Raw genomic sequence first — 17,135 nt, 5'->3', positions numbered from 1 at the left:
TCTCGCTCTCCCACCACAGAAGGACCAAAGGAGTGAGAAATGCAGGAAACACGCAAAACCCGTCGTGGCGGTCACCCGATTCCTCGGCTCCCTCCCCTTCATCCCCGAGGCAGGCGAGCCTCCCGCTCGCCCCCCTCCCCTCCTCCTTTCCTCGCCCCCGAACCCCACCTTGGCACTGATTTGTCCATGAGCCGGGCTCCGGGGGGGCCGCCCTGGATAAAAGTGGGCTGGGAGGGCGCACGGGATGCAGACGGGGCGGACTGGAGGCGGCTCATCTTTGGCTCTCTGAGACTCGCGTGGACAGCGCCTCCGCCTCCCCACTTCTCCCCTGGAAAGGAAACTCCCCTCGGCGTCCTTCGCCCTCCTGCCACCCGCGAAAGGGGCCAAGCGCAGCGCTTGCAGGTGAGTCCACCGAAGTCTCGCGCGTGGAAGGGCAAAAGCGCTCGTCGTTCCTTTGGCCCAATCCGAGGCACTGGGTGGGGACTGGGTAGGAATTCGTCCGCTAGCTCTGTATCATCCCTCAGGGAGCCCTCGCCTCGGGTGGCTGTGAGTGATGGGAGTTGCAGTCTGTCTCCTCCCGAGAGGCGTCGCTTCTAGAAAGCTGGGGTGGCAGCCCAGGTTCTTCTACTCTACCTCATTAATGCAGTTTGACACTACTTTCCTCATGAATCCACTTTAAATCGGGTTTCTGCCTCCTATAGAATACTGGGGTTTGTAGTTTAGTGAGGCTGTTAAAGGCTCTCCCTAAACTACAAACCCCAGAATTCTGCAGGAGGCAGAAACCGGATTTAAAGTAGATTCATTCTATAGTGTGATGAGGTTAACTGCCATGGCTCAGTGCTTCAGAATGCTGGGATATGGAGTTTGCTGAGGCATCAGCACTCCTCGGCAGAGAAAGCTAAAGACCTTGTAAAAACTACAACTCCCAGGATTCCAGAGCATTGAACCAGACGGTAAAAGTGGTGTCAAACTTCATTGATTTGATATTGTAGATCAGGCATGGGCAAATTTTGGCCCTCTTGGTGTTTTGGACTTCAACTCCCACCATTCCTAACAGCCTTAAGTGGCTGAGGGGAAAAAGAAGGGACCTGAAGGAGGGAACCCAAGTTGGCCCATGCAGGAGCTATATCCACCTACTCATTTACATATGGTTTCTGATTGGCCTACCTCACCATTCTAACATTCTTAAGTGGCTGAGGGGGGAAATGAAGCGGCCTGAAGCTATTATGAATGGTGGGAGTTAGAGTCCAAAACACCTGGAGTGCCTAAGTTGGCCCAGGCCTGATTTAGAGGGATGCAGATGATGACATCTCATGGCTGTGGGCATGTGGAAGGTGGGGAGGTGATCTGAATGTTATGTTGCCCATTCCTCTCATTCTGGGAGGGGTTTCATCTTCTTTTCTGGTCCAGCATATCTATCCGAACGTATTTCCCTTTATGAGCCAGGTAAAGCATTTAGATTGGCTGAGGAGATCCTGCTCTCGGTCTCACCACCTGCACAGGCGCAACTGGTGGGAACAAGAGACAGGGTATTCTCAGTGGTGGCCCTTTGGTTGTGAAACTCCTTTCCCAGCAGGATCAGATCGGCCCCCTCCCTCCTGACATTTAGGAAACTACTGAAAATGTGGCTTTTCAAGCAAGCATTCAGGGAGCGAGATGAAGCAATCAAGAAAACTTCAGGATTGGCTTGTTGTGAGTTTCCTGGGCTGTATGGCCATGTTACAGAAGCATCCCCTCCTGATGTTTTACCTGCATCTATGGCAGGCATCCTCAGAGGAATCTGTGGTGGAAAAGTGGGATTCAAAAGTCTGAGAAATGGAGTTTACCTATCTTTATGGATGTCAAAGGTGGCATCCTGATCTTAGGAGATCAGGACAGGTGGTGTTGTGAGGCAAGAGGAGAAGGGTGTTAAAACAACACACCTCTGCCATGGAAGAGCTGTGGGATTTGGAGAAATGTTGTGGGGGAGCAGAGGAAAAGCACATAGGCAGAGTTCAAGCACTAGATTTCTTGGCTAGGAGGGATGCCATTCTCAGGGCTCTTCCACACAGCAATATAACTCAAGATACCAAGGCAGAAAATCCCACAATATATACTTTGAACTGGGTTATCTGAGTCCACACTGCCACATATTCCAGCTCAAAGCAGAAAATGTGGAATTCAGCTGTGTGGAAGGAGCCTTAGTTTTCCTGCTTTTCTTCCTGTTTGCTCCCTCTGAGATTAGCTACAATCTTCAGAGTATTATTTATTATTTATTTATTTCAAATATTTGTACCTCGCCCTTCTCTACCCCCGAAGGGGGACTCAGGGCGGCTTACAGCTCGCAACAATTTGATGCCCCCCATATACAAACAGATAAAACAAGAGTTACATAATAAGTAAAACATTAAAATTAGATAAAAAAACAATTTAAAATAGTGCAAATTGAATTAATTGGCATGTCTAAGTCTGAGTTCTACGATCAACAACTTAATCCGAAGCCTGTCCATAATCCATTTTCCATAGCATTGTTGTCATTTTTATTGTCAGCCTGCTATCCAAATGCCTGGTCCCATAGCCACGTCTTCAACTTTTTTCTGAAGGAAAGGAGGGAAGCTGTTTACCTAATTTAGCTGAGGAGCGAGTTCCACAGATAGGGGGCCACGCCAAGAAGGCCCTGTCTCTCGTCCCCAGCAAGTGCATTTGCAATGAAGGTGGGATCGAGAGCAGGGCCTCCCTGGAAGATTGTAAGTTTTGAGGTGGGACGCAGGAGGAGATACGTTCGGACAAGTAAGCTGGAGGAAAGGAATTGAGAAAGAATATTGTTGTATGGACTAACATCGCAGCTTTCATTTCTGGATTCTCTTTGGAAATGGGGACTCTCATAAGTATCTGCCCTTCAAATGTTGCCTTTCTAAATGACCCCCTTCTCTCCATTCTCCAGCCTGGGTCTCTGCCTCACCTCTCTTACAAGGCAGGGAATTCCACTGGCTTTTTTCCCTTTCCCAGGAAGCCAGACTACTTCTAATTGACTTCCTTGTATCTGTAGGTATCTCTGCCTTCTTCCACCAACAATGTTCCTTCTGGCTCCACATCACTTTGCTCTCCTCGGCTTTCTGGTTTACTTGGGGACACCCAGCTGGGCACAACGCCCACGTATTCAGCTGCGCCTCGTGGGGCCCAGGAGCCAAGTGGGAGAAGGGCGGCTGGAAGTGCTGTACGACGGACAGTGGGGCACCGTGTGTGATGACGACTTTAACATCCACGTGGCCAGTGTGGCCTGCAGGGAGCTGGGCTACGAAGGGGCCACAAACTGGGCTCACAGTGCTAAATATGGCCCAGGAGACGGTAAGGAGGGGCTACAAAGAGGGGATACAGGGATGGAGCAAGCTCAGTAGATTTTGAACAATTCAAAGCCCTGGATCTCTTTAATGAAGAGTGTTTTTGTCCAGGTACTGAGTGTGTTCACAGTAATCACAGTCCTTTCCATGCACTTACATCATGCTCCAGACTTTCAGACTGTGGGGTATAGTTTCCTCACTGTACTGAACTGTAGTATCTCTGCTTGGGATAAACTGACCACTGGAGTGGCATGAATAGGCAATGGGCTTTTAAACATGAGCTCTATTGCCACCATCTGCTTCCAGCAGTGTCATCACCATAAAGAACAGGGCAAGCGTGTTCCCTGCAGCCTTCAGGTGGGACTCCTTTGTCAGGCGTGTTTCAATTCTGCTTAATGTTCCAAAGTGTCAGTTGCTCTGCCAAGAGCCAAAAGCTGCCAGCTTGGTGTGGCACTAAACAGAAATGAGTTTGTGTAAGTTGATGGCATACCCTCCTTAAATTGAAGTTTGTATCCAGGTCAAAGAGCTGTGAAATGCCAGATATGGCCAAGAAGCCTGTATATTTTTGAAATATCTCTCAACCATTGTACATTTTATGTTGCGTTGCTGTGTGTTTTCCGGTCTGTATGGCCATGTTCTAGAAGCATTCTCTCCTGCTGTTTCACCCACATGTATGGCAGGCATTCTCAGAGGTTGTGAGATTTTTGGAAACCTCTCAACCTCTGAGGATTCCTTCCATAGACGTGGGCAAAACATCAGGAGTGAATGCTTCTAGAATATGGCCAACAGCCTGGAAAACTCACAGCAACCCAGTGATTCTGGTCACGAAAGCCTTCAGCAACACATTTTCTGTTGTGTTACACAATCTTCCTTAGAGGGCCTGTAAATATCTTACAGAAGGCTCAGTTATCTTACAGAATCACCTTGTCTGATTCCTACTTTTTTGTCATGTCAGGAGCGACTTGAGAAACTGCAAGTCGCTTCTGGTGTGAGAGAATTGGCTGTCTGCAAGGACGTTACCCAGGGGATGCCTGGATGATTTGATGTTTGATTCCTACTTACTGTATATACCCTTTGGGTGCCAGGGACAGCTGGGACACTAAGACAATGCTTGCACTTTCCCCTCTTCATAGAATAACCACTGATTTACCCATAGGTCACACCCAAATCTATATGATAAGTAAGGTCTTTAATCTTTCCTGTCAAATACTGGTCTAATATCTCAAAACAACTATTTATTTATGTATTTTATTTACTATATTTTTACCCCATTCTCTCTCTCAGAGCAGCTTCTAAGATGGCAATATTCAATTCCATACAAACAATAAACAAATACAATATACACATACATTAAAATCATTGAAAGTTTTAAAAACATAGCATATTGATACATTAATGTTAGTAATCCAACTTACTAACTTACTTACAGTGTTACTAGCAATGTGAAGACCTCCCTCAGCCAGGCCATCTTCCAGCTCCATTGAACTACAATTCCTATAATCTCAGTTGACTATTCTGTCTGACACAGCTAGAAGGTGCCAGGATGGGGAAGGTTAGGTTTTCCTTAATGACACAGATGTGTTTAACTGGGGCAGAGTAGGCTGCAATGGCAGTCCATGAAAAATAATGACCAGAGGTCCTTCTTCTGACAGGTCCCATCTGGCTGGACAATATGCGTTGCTCTGGCACCGAAAGTTCTCTGGCTGAGTGTGAATCCAATGGTTGGGGTGTGAGCGACTGCAACCATAATGAGGACATTGGTGTGGTATGCACAGGCTTGAGGCGACCTAATCCTGCTTCTTCACACTTCCAGGTGAGAACTGTTTGTGAGGCATTTGAGCTGTACTGTCTTCTACCTTCTCAAAGATCTTCAGCTTCATCCACTGCATTATACTTGGGTTCAGGTCCCACAAAGTCCAATGGAGGGACCATAGAACTGCAGTCCTGAAATGACACAAAGCTCATTAGGGCTTCATGCACTGGAGCTTGGAGGAGCATAGTGACATCCCTCCTTTTCTCTTTTGGGCAGGGCTCCAAAGTGGAAGAGGTGCGGATTAAGCCAATCCTGGCCCGGGCCAAGTTAAGTTCCCCCATCACAGAAGGTGCTGTGGAAGTGAAGCTCCAAGGACGCTGGCGCCAGGTCTGTGATGCTGGCTGGACTCGCAACAACACCCGAGTGGTCTGTGGGATGCTGGGCTTCCCTCGAGAAGGGCGAGTGACAACAGGCTTCTACAGGTAAGAGGAGGAAAGTAGGGTGAGGGTTGCACAGGTGGATGGGCAATGGCATGTATGTGATGTCCTCCAATAATCACATGAATTACATCCATGGAAGCTGGCATGGTGTGCATGACTATTTGAATCAGAGCTCATTAAAATTAGAATTCCCAGAATGTCTCATTTCCCCGGTATGGCCATTGAGCTCCACCCTAATCACTGGGCATTTTGGATTTAGCAAGTGTGGTCCAAAATTGATTTTTCCAGGCTTCCATGTAAACTAGGAAAGTTCATGTAAATTTAGACAGGGAAAGTTACAAGACAGCACTGGCTGCTTATGCAGTATGTGATTTTCCTGCACGTTGCATCAAGTTTACTCGTACTTGGTGTGCATGAATAGACACTAGAAGGCACAACAGCCTCTCATGCTCCATCTCAAGGCTCCCTTCCATTTCTCATGAGAGGCCTGTTCAATTCCTGTGGCTTTGTGGGTTCTCTTTCCCACTCACATTCTGGTAGTCTCCAATGTCCCTCGGTTCCTCCCCTTTCCATCTTCTGCACCCCACCCACCATTCTCTATAAATACAGTCCTACAATGAGCAGGTGTGGGTTCCAAGCCTGTCTCACCATGGGGATCAGCCAAACCACAGTGGGGTAATTACAGGGAAGATTCTGTGGGCTCAGGCAGTTTTTCAAAGAGAAGCAAAACCTGCTGTTTCTGGCTCACGGCCCGTGTCTCAGTGCTGCAAGCCTTGCACTCTAGCTTAAAAGTCCCAGACCCCTATATTTCCTGAGGCCAACTAGAGCTATAGACAGACCTGAACCCGTCTTCTTTGATAACAGAAGCCAGGATTCATCTAAGGATGCCAAGCAGTTTGCCATGTCTTTGCATGAAAGCATGCACCTTTTTCTATAATGGCTGTACTTGTCACATTGGTAGAACCTGTTTACCTGCATTGGTTCTCCCCCCCCCCCCCCACTTTCAACTTCATTGTGAGGAACCAGTGGTGGGATATGGACCTTTTGCAAGGAAAACATAGGTTCAAGTCCTAAATGTCACCCGTTTTCTGAAATGATAACAGGGTCTCTGGATCCTGCATTTTCTGGGTGCAGGATCTCCACCAAAGCAAATGTTGGAGATGAGCAGTGCCACAATTTGGTTTGAGGGTTGTTGTAGGTTTTTCAGGCTATATGGCCATACTCTAGAAGCATTCTTTCCTGATGTTTCACCTGCATCTGTGGCGAGCATCCTCAGAGATTGTTTGATCTTGGCTTTTGTTTGATTTGTTTTTAAACCAAGCAAATAAATATCTCATTAGGGAGGACACCTGGACCTATATAGAACTGTCCCAACGGCTAATTTAGATGTGTTTAAAGTGTTTTCTATGCCAGTCTCCACAAGTGCTGATATTTGATCTTTCAGGAAACTCTGGAATCAGAAGCTGAAGGATCCAAGGTCAAGGTAAGGAGTCCGTCTTGCCTTTAAGTTTTTCAGCAGTTCAGATCTTAAGTAAAGGGGGAAGGGAGATCTTATGATAGTGCAGCAGCTGGGCTTAAAAGGTCAGAAGGGAGGTGAGACATCCCAGACTGACCCCTCCCCTCAAATCTGACCAAGTGTTTGAAAAAGGAAAGGCTAAAAGTAGATGGCAAGGATTCCCTAGTGTTTCCCCTCTTGCTCTGGTTATTCTCAGTACTTCTCAGTGGGGAATTCTCTGGGCCCTAGACAGAATTTCTTGAGGTCACACTTTATGATAAATAATAACTCCACTTACCTCCATCACTTCTGGCTTTTGTTTTGCAGTTTAAAGAGCCTGAGTGCGAACAACACATTCTGGATCCATCGGATCAAGTGCCAAGGCACTGAGGCCCATTTGGGACAATGCAAGTTGCAGGTTCAGCCACCCTCTCGAAATAAATCTGCCTGCCCCCGTGGCATGCATGCTCTCATCAGTTGTATAGCTGGCCCTGAATTCCAGCCCAACAAAGCCAAGCTGCCTGCAAAGTCAAAATCCAAAGAGGTGAGTGAAACATTAAGTGACGATAGGATCCTATATTTCCTAGAAAGTAGGGTCAAAGTATTTAATTCATGCTGGAGAGGGGATTCTAAGAGTTGCAGTACAAAAAAAATAACTTTTCCAAGTTCTGATTGTGTGACAGAATTTTGGGATCTGTTGGTAAGTGCACCTTTGGAGCAAAAAGACAATTGCCCCTTGGTTTCCCCTGCCATAATTGCTTTTGAGGGAAAGCCAGTCTCAGTCACCCAAACGCATTTCATCCACAGGCCCTTCCACCTGCCCCTAATCAATCTCTCCATTCTTGCAGAAATCTCAGGTGCGTCTCCGTGGAGGTGCACATGTAGGAGAGGGGCGTGTGGAAGTGCTGATGAATGGCCAGTGGGGTACCGTGTGCGATGATGGCTGGGACCTGCCTGCTGCCAGTGTGGTGTGTCGACAGCTGGGATATGGTACAGCCCGGGAGGCTCTTTTAGGAGCCCAGCTGGGTCAAGGTAAGGAGAGCAGGGAACTTGACAATAATGAATAATATAGATTAAAGTAACCCTGCCATAATAGGAAAGGAAGACAGGGCAGGGTGCAGGTTGATCCTGACTTAGCAGGACTCTGGGGAATCATATTGAAAGGGCCAAGCAGTGTCCAAGAAAGGTACCAGAAGTACTCTGAGGAATCTTTACAGGCTGAGGTGAAAACTATGGCTCTGTAAAAGAAAAGACAGAATGAAGGAAATCCTCAGAGAAATGCGGAAAGGTGAACTGGGAGAAGAAGAGGTTGGCAAAAGGAATGAGGCCAGTAGCAGGGAATGCAGGAGGGACTGGGCACGAGGTCGCAATAGGAACAAGAACCACTCTATCTGTCCCTACTAAGCCTGACTCTCTGTTACAGGCCTGGGTCCTATCCACTTGACAAGAGTGCGGTGCAGGGGCTATGAGCGCTCATTGGCAGAGTGCAGTTCGCAAGAGGCAAGGCAGACTGGCTGCCGACATGAAGCTGATGCTGCTGTTCGCTGCAATGTGCCCCAAACAGGTGTCCATAAACAGGTAAGTCCTGATTCCTGGAGCATTATAACCCTATAACTGTGAAGGAGAGGTGAAATGAATGACAGAAGAAAAACAGGTGTTTTTTTTTAACTCTTTATCACTGGAGAAAATTTGATAAAATATATCAGTAACTGCATCTGAGTGTAGAATTGGATGGAAATCTGTTGTAGCCCTTATGGACTATGTTCACTGTTGGGGAATCTCAGCTGTTAGGCTCAAAAATAACCTTCAGTTGGGGTGATAACACCATAAATATAGCAGAGTACCAGAAGTAAACTTCATAACCAGCAGAAACTTACATGTAGTGAAACTGGGATAAGCTTCTATTCTTAGGATGGCACAGGATTGCAGAGTCAGAACTTTAGGTTCAAAAATATTTATTGAAGTAAAAGAAATACCTTCTAAATTTTAAAAAAGGCCTTGGAGCTAACTAGCTTCCTAAATTTCATATTCGGAAGAAGTAAAAAGGGTAACATGTCAAAAATCCATGCAGCTATGTTTTGCCTAAAGAGAGAGGCAAAATGTGTCCTCATTGGAAGGAAGAAAAGGCAGAAGAGACAATGGTGGAGACCACGTGGAGACCACGAAAGTGGCTAGCAGGAGAAGTGAAGACAAAGCCCTTTTGGGAAACACGAATGGTAAAGAGGGGAAAGGAATCCCTCAGCTTAGTCCTGTCTCTAGTCGAGCTACTCATTGAGGTCTGAAAACTTGATGACACAAAAGACTTGTGCAGTCCAGGGATGAAATCCAACACTCACTGCAACCAGCATCTGGCAGGCACTGCTGGCTGCACTGCTGGCTGCACATGGTGACAAACTGCTGGCTGCACATGGTGAAATCTGTTTTTTGCACATCTTGAGGAGTGTCATTGGCCACCTCGGATATTCCAGTGACACACATCTCCCCATTGTAATTCATTCATTTCCCCCACTTAGGTACGTCTTGCTGGTGGACGCAGCCCAGAGGAAGGTGTGGTTGAAGTGCTGATGTCCAGGGGAGGCACCCTACGCTGGGGCGCTGTGTGTGGGGAACACTGGGGGCTCAAGGAGGCCATGGTCGTTTGCCGGCAACTGGGCTTGGGCTTTGCCAGCCACGCTCTCCAGGTGAGTCCAGCTCCCCTCAAATCAGATCCTAATATTGCTTTGATGCAAGCCTGGCTTACTTATCTAGTGAAAAAGGTGGGACCGGAAACTTCCCATCCAGTTTTGTGTATTTTGGAGTTCATAGGAAGCACTGAAACTCACATCCGCCTGTAAAAGGGACTATCAAACTCAGAGCTTTCCATTGTGCTACATAATTCTTTTTGTGCTCTCTTTCAGGAGTCATGGTACTGGCAGGGCAACCCGGGTGCTACTGAGGTGGTGCTGAGTGGCACGCGTTGCAAAGGCACAGAACATGCCATCCAGCAGTGCCAACATCATGGGCCTGTGCACTGCCCCACAGGAGGAGGCCGTTTTGCAGCAGGGGTCACCTGCACCAACAGTGAGTAGAACAATGAACAGTTGAGCATGGATGACCCTGAAACTAGCACATTGGGAGATCAGAGTATGATAGGTATTTCTGGTGACCCTCCTTGATGCAGCAGTTTGAGCATTGGATCCTAACTCTGGAGACCAGGATTCAAATTCCTGTTGAGCCATGAAACCTGCTGGGTGACTTTGGGCACAGTCACGGTCTCTCAGCTTCAGAGGAAGCAAGCCTCTTCTGAATACATCTTGCCAAGAAAATCAAGGGTCACATTGGATCAGAAACAATTTAAAGGAACACAACAAAATATATACTTGGAGGTTGGGGGAGCAGCATACTATTGGACAGTTCATCCTTGACAATAAAGTTCATTATAAGGTGAGCTGCCAGTAGTGCACTGGGTTAAACCACTGAGCTGCTAAACTTGCTGACCAAAAGGTCAGCGGTTTGAATCCTGGGAGCGGGGTGAGTTCCCACTGTTAGCCCCAGCTTATGACAATCTAGCAGTTTGAAAACATGCAAATGTAAGTAGTTTAATAGGTACCGCTTTGGCAGGAAGGCGCTCCATGCAGTCATGCCAGCCACATGACCTTGGAGGTGTCTATGGACAATGCTGGCTCTTAGAAATGGAGATGAGCACCTCCTCCCAGAGTTGGACACAACAAGACTTAATGTCAAGGGGAAACTTTTACCTTTTATAAGAGTTCAAAGGATATGGCATCTTCGGGATATGCACCCACACTTCAGTTGCCCAGGGCTTGCTTTGTACACTTGTCTGTCTTGGGTCAGTCCCACATTTTCCAGTGGGGAAAATTCCTACTTATTGTCATGACATTCTTGGTGTCCACTCTAGATAAACTCTGTATAAGGACATTTTCATATATATGCATATGTGCGTGTGTGGATCTTCCATGTCAATGATCAGGCTTCAAAGTTACTTCCGCAACCTAACAAATGTGGTCCTGCACCGCATGGCACTGAACTTCATATAATCTTAAACATCCACTTTTCTTTGCAGGTGCCCCAGATCTGGTGATGAATGCTCAATTGGTGCAAGAGACTGCTTATTTAGAGGACCGTCCACTGAACATGCTGTACTGTGCCCATGAGGAAGGCTGCCTTTCGGCCTCTGCTAACCACATGAACTGGCCTGATGGTTATCGGCGCCTGCTCCGCTTTTCCTCACAGATTCACAATCTGGGACGAGCAGATTTCCTCCCAAGAACAGGTCGCCATGCATGGATTTGGCACCAGTGCCACAGGTAAAGAATAAACCTTAATATAGTATGACTAGTATCAGTGATTGAGGAACACCTGTGCTCTCTGCTGCATGTATACACTCTAAAAAGAAAGCTAGTTGTCAGAAATTTGATGTCTCTTTCCTCTTCCTACCAGTGTAGAGTTTTTTATAAGTTGCTGTCTAGACTCCCTTTCCACCCCCAAGCCAGTTGCTGCTGCATCTTGTGAGATGAGACTCACGTGTCCCAGAGAGAAGCATTCTATCTTAGTCAACTGTTTTGTGGTGGGAGCTCAGTTTGTTTGTATCTGAGAAAATAGCAACGTTCACAACAAGGCTGTCATTATGGGTGTACTGGGATGCAGAACTATAATAGCAGCTGAAACTACAGCCAAGCCTAACCCTTCCACATCCTTCTACTTCATGGAGATCAATGGATCCCTACTCCTCCCTGTCGCCCCATCAGGAAGGATTCTGTATAGCCACTGTGTAGCACAGTCCATTTCTTTATCATCCTTGAATTTCCCTCACATGCAGCAGCCTCTCTAAGTAATGTCTTCATCCTCTTTCCCACAGTCACTATCATAGCATCGAGGTTTTCACCCACTATGACTTATTGACCCTCAATGGCTCCAAAGTGGCTGAAGGACACAAGGCCAGCTTTTGTCTGGAAGATACTAACTGTCCAGATGGTAAGTGACAGCTTAAAATAAACTAGGGGTATCCAGTGACCACAAAGCTTGGATTTCTAGCTGATTTGGAATTTAAGCTCCCAAACTCGATCTCATATTTGGAAAGTTATGGGCTCATGCATTCCACTGACTAGAACTGGGATTTATTTATTTTTTCGTGTCAGGAGCAACTTGAGAAACTGCAAGTTGCTTCTGGTGTGAGAGAATTGGCCGTCTGCAAGGACATTGCTCAGAGGACACCCGGATGTTTGATGTTTTACCATCCAAGTGAGAGGCTTCTCTCATGTCCCCACATGGGGAGCTGGAGCTGACAGAGGGAGCTCAACCTGCTCTCCCCGGATTTGAACCACTGATCTCTCGGTCAGCAGTACTACCAGTACAAGTGTTTAACCCATTGTGCCACGGGGGGTGGACAAATGGGTTAAACCCTTGTGCCGGCAGGACTAATGGAAAATTGCTAAAACTATTTTTTCTCTATATTAGAACAGGATAAAAAAGTGTAGGTACTTAATCTGTCAAATTGCAAATAGGAAGATGCAGGAGTTACACCACTAAGAACATTAACAGTTAGATAATAGAATAAAACTGTCAGTAACTTTGTTCCTTGGTAGAATTAGAAGAAATATACAAGCACATTTGCCTTTTTGGAGGTAATCAAGGCAGTTTAGTTTCAGATGCAAAATGCATAGATCTTATCTGCCCGACTTAGGTTCCATGTGGACCACTATTCTGAAAATGAGAGACAATTTTGCAGTGGCACTAAGTAAGAAACCTGCCAAGTTGCAGAAAGATATGCACATTAGTTTTGTTGCATGTGGGAGACCTAAAAACAGTGTGTTTGTGTGTGTGTGTAGTTCCCATTTTTCTCCCACAGATTGTTTTTGGCAATTTGTACACAAATTTCATGTATTTATTTATTGGTTTGTTTACGGCATTTATATACCACCTTTCTTATCTGGGGGGGGGGGGGGGGGTAACGGCCTCAAATTAGTTTACAACATACTAATGGCAAAATTCAATGCTAACATACATGTAATAAATCATAATAAGTAAATAGTAACATATAACTATGAATTAAAATAATTTAAACCATTAAATATAAGGCATAAGCAACATTTAAACATTAAGACAGAGCATTCACTTCACTTCAGTTTACTTTATTTCTTAATTAGTTGCTCTCCACCAAGGTACTCCGAGCGACTTACAATTTAAAATTGCATTTCACATTATAAAAACATTCAACATAAAAACATTCAACAGTGACTATTTGGCAAATTAGATCTGATTACTACATTAAAACATCCTAGTTTAAATATCCAAAACTGTAAACCATAGCAATTCCAATAATCATTGATACAAATGAGTTATAAAATGCCATAAGCATATGCTACCATACCTCAAAACTAATTTTAGGTTTTTAAAATATTGATGTGTGATAGTATTAGAAGAATGGTCATTCTACAGTCCAGTTTTTGACCCAGAGCATAGTAGGTGGACTGCCTTTTGTAAATGGTGCCTGCTCTATCAATTATGAACATGCTCTATCAATCATGCAACACCACTTCACACCTCTTCCCACCACTCTGAAATATTTTTACAGAAAGAAAACCTATAATGCTCTCTTGTGCCTCTACCTTTGCATATGTCTTTGCCTCTGGTCCATCTTTAGTTCTTCTTCTTCACCTTAGGAAGCAGTGCAACCCATTTGCAGTAGCCTGATTTGGCCCAGGCTTTAGGCCTCATTGCACTTTGACATTTGAATCAATTAAACATTGCTTCTGCATCATTCTCCTCAGCAGTCTCCCCAACCTGGAGAAGGTGTCAGAAAGTATTCCTAATTCTAATGGAATGTGTATTGCAACTTGGGCAGTGTGGGGTTGAATCCCAACAGCTGGGAATTTGGAATAATGATATCTGCACCTTTTCTCCGGAAAGTAAAATTGCAGCTGGATGCACCTTCCCCCGGCCACTATTTGGCCAGAAGTGTATACATCAGTTTGGGGGTGTGTGTATCACAGTACAAGATGATACGCAATACCTACCTTTCACAATAACTGATTAAAAGTACACGTGTCAGAGTAGCACTGGCATTTGTTACCAAGAGGAGTCTGCCCGCAAATGTACCCTTCAAGCATATAATCCTTCGGCAAGAGACAAGGCCAGCTGTTCCAGTTCACCCAATGCAATATTTTCCATACAGGACTGCAGCGGCGTTTTGCCTGTGCTAATTTTGGAGAACAGGGTGTCAGTGCAGGCTGCTGGGACACATACAGACACGACATTGACTGCCAGTGGGTGGACATCACTGACGTGCCGCCTGGGAGTTACACATTCCAGGTAAGTGTTGGAAAGCTGGCTGGTGACCGCTGTGGTTGCAGGGATGTCCCCTTCCCATGATGACTCCTGACAACACTGGAGCCTGTCTGGCAGGTGGTCAACACATGCTGCCTTTTCTTACTTAAAGAAATAACAGCCGTGGTCCTGCTGTTACAAGTTACCTTTCCTGGTCTCTACCCACTTATCTTTCCTCTCCAGGTGGTTGTGAATCCTAAGCATGAGGTAGCAGAGTCAGATTTCTCCAACAATGCCCTTCGCTGCCAATGTCAGTATGATGGACACCGCCTCTGGTTACATGGATGCCATACAGGTAAGACAGCAGCATAGAGGCATGGCTAGGGCCAAAGAAGACACCATAGGCCACCCTTGGGGGTTGCACCTGCACTGCAGAATACATACTAACTATGCCAGTTTGGTTACTAATGCAGACCCTCCCCTTTCTTCCTTTCTCTATGTAGGTGATGAATACGGTGCCAACATAGTATGGGACGAGGAGGCACAACAAAGACTAGCCAGCAACCTTGTCTGAAGCAAGACACTCCACGAGGAACTTGGAGTTTTCAAGTCCCAGATTTGCTCAAGGCTCAGAGCAACGTGACAAGGGCTGTTGCAGAGCTACAGCTGGCACAAACTGGCACAAGAACGACAAGGGGTTCTCTCCCCCTGTTCCCCATCTTGAGAGTGGCAACATCCAAGGCCACATTTCTTTGCTGTCAATGTTGAACCTTTTGCCGTGTTTCACAAATCAGACTGCCTGGTCTCCTTCCTGTATTTATAGAGACTGGTAACTATGGACAGTGCAGAGCTGAGATGAGTGGGAACCAAGGAGGAGGGTTTTTGCTCTTTCCTTTGCCCACTCTACCAGTCAAAAAAGTAGCCCTGCTAGAGAGAGGTGGTCTTCTCTTGCCTCTCTGGAAGAAGGGGTGTGTGAGCAGCACAGCCCAGGATAACTACCTCAGCCAGCTCCATCTGTCGAAGATGTATTTCTCAGGACCTTGGTTTGTTTAGGGACACACCAGAGCTACCTACTGCCTACCCCTCCATAGGCATATGTAAGCCTGCAGGCCCAAGAATCTACAGTTGGTTATGAGTCAAAGAATCAGAGAGTTGGAAGAGACCTTGTGTGTCATTCAGGTAAACCTGCCAAGAAGCAGGAAAATCACATTCAAAGCACCTCTGACAGATGGCCATCCAGCCTCTGCTTAAAAGCCTCCAAAAAAGGAGCCTCCATCACACTCCAGGGCAGAGGGTTCCACTGCTGAACAGTTATCACACTCAGGAAGTTCTTCCTAATGTTCAGGAGGTATCTCCTTTCTTGTAATTTGAAGCCATTGTTCTGTGTCCTAGTCTTCAGGGCAGCAGAAAACAAGCCTGCTCCCTCCTCCCTATAACTCATGTATTATACATGGCCATCATGTTCTCCTCTCAGCCTTGTCTTCTGCAGGCTAAACATGCCCAGCTCTTTAAACCGCTCCTCATGGGGTTTTGTTTTTCAGACCCTTGATCATTTTAGTCACCTTCCTTTGGACACATTCCAGTTTGTCAACATTTCCCCTTAATTGCGGTGCCCAGAATTGGACACAGTATTCCAGGTGTGGTCTGACCAAGACAGAATAGAGAGGTAGCATGACTTCTTGGATCTAGACACTAGACTCCTATTGATACAGGCCAAAATCCCATTGGCTTTTTTGCCGCCATATCACATTGTTGGCTCATATTTAACTTGTTGTCCACGAGGACTCCAAAATCTTTTTCACACGTACTGCTATTGAGCCAGGCATCCCCCATTCTGTATCTTTGCGTTTCATTTTTTCAGCCTAAGTGGAGTCTAAAAAGGAGTGCCTGAATTTTGGTCAAAGCTCAACACAAGGAAACCCCCAATGGCATATGCCTTTGTGTTCTAAGAGAGAGGTCTAAAGTATTAAGTGGCTAGGAGAAGAGTTGTGGAGTTACTTAGTATGCAATGAAATGATGGCCCCAAATACAGTGGCTAAAACCTGGTGGGGGAGGCGGGCCACTTGCTCAGGGAAGAGTCACAGTCCCATTTCACCAAGATGAGTTAAAAGGGCTCTTTGATGCCATCTTTAATGGAATTTGATTCTACCAATAAAGGCTTTTTGAACCAAATGACAGCATTCATGGCTGAGTTCTTGAGGGGAGAGTAAACACACACAAATGTGTGAAGTCTGCTTTGAAGGTTTTTCTCCCTCTTTTCTTTGAAGAGACTGGTTTCTTTGTTTTTCTGCTTGAGACAGAACTGCATTTTCAGGTTGAAAAGGAGCCAAGGAAAGGGTGACATTCCCTGGGGAAGAGAGGACATTACTACTGCAGGGGAAGTGCACACTACCTTCCTTTGCACAGCCTACCCTGAAATTAACTGCTCAATGTTGAGCCAGAATGAATACAGAGCTAGAGCTCAAGAGAACTGCTTTGGACTAAAATGCTCATAGGCTCCCAGTCTACATGGCCACTGGAGCAGGGATTCATTGCATCACATAATCATAGACTTGGAAGAAACCTCATGGGGCATCCAGTCCAACCCCCTGCCAAGAAGCAGGAAAATCACATTCAAAGCACCCCAAACAGATGGCCATCCATCCTCTTTTTAAAAGCCTCCAAAGAAAGAGCCTCCACCACAATCAGGGGCAGAGAGTTCCACTGCTGAACAGCTCTCACAGTTAGGAAGTTCTTCCTCATGTTCAGGTGGAATCTCCTTTCCTACAGCCTTGAAGCCATTGTTCCACGTCCTAGTTTCCAGGACAGTAGAAAACAAGCTTGCTCCCTCCTTCCTATGACTTCTCCTCACATTGTTATAC

The 17,135-nt window shown here is 46.1% G+C and overlaps 1 protein-coding gene across 1 annotated transcript; it reads left to right on the top strand.

Moving 5' to 3' along the window:
- The first annotated feature begins 231 nt into the window (after positions 1-231).
- Positions 232-16,446, top strand: LOXL4 (lysyl oxidase like 4). Its single transcript, XM_060768202.2, has 15 exons — positions 232-402; positions 3,029-3,327; positions 4,973-5,133; positions 5,350-5,555; positions 6,958-6,996; positions 7,336-7,552; positions 7,857-8,040; positions 8,432-8,586; positions 9,522-9,689; positions 9,906-10,068; positions 11,072-11,315; positions 11,867-11,982; positions 14,183-14,319; positions 14,518-14,629; positions 14,778-16,446. Exons 2-15 carry the CDS (start codon positions 3,054-3,056, stop codon positions 14,846-14,848), a joined length of 2,247 nt encoding a protein of 748 aa, XP_060624185.2. The 5' UTR covers positions 232-402; positions 3,029-3,053; the 3' UTR covers positions 14,849-16,446.
- The last annotated feature ends 689 nt before the right edge of the window (positions 16,447-17,135 follow it).

Source organism: Anolis sagrei, chromosome 3 (assembly GCF_037176765.1).
Source record: "Anolis sagrei isolate rAnoSag1 chromosome 3, rAnoSag1.mat, whole genome shotgun sequence".
Classification (NCBI taxonomy): domain Eukaryota; kingdom Metazoa; phylum Chordata; class Lepidosauria; order Squamata; family Dactyloidae; genus Anolis; species Anolis sagrei.
Note: the sequence above shows the minus strand (reverse complement) of the source record. Positions and strands in the feature narration are given on the sequence as shown.

Bases quoted from the DNA above. Each gene is read 5' to 3' on its own strand.
- LOXL4 (XM_060768202.2), top strand. From the start codon at position 3,054: ATGTTCCTTCTGGCTCCACATCACTTTGCTCTCCTCGGCTTTCTGGTT. The intron at 5,134-5,349 runs GTGAGAACTGTT...TCTTTTGGGCAG, and splicing joins CTGCTTCTTCACACTTCCAG to GGCTCCAAAGTGGAAGAGGT. The intron at 11,316-11,866 runs GTAAAGAATAAA...TCTTTCCCACAG, and splicing joins ATTTGGCACCAGTGCCACAG to TCACTATCATAGCATCGAGG.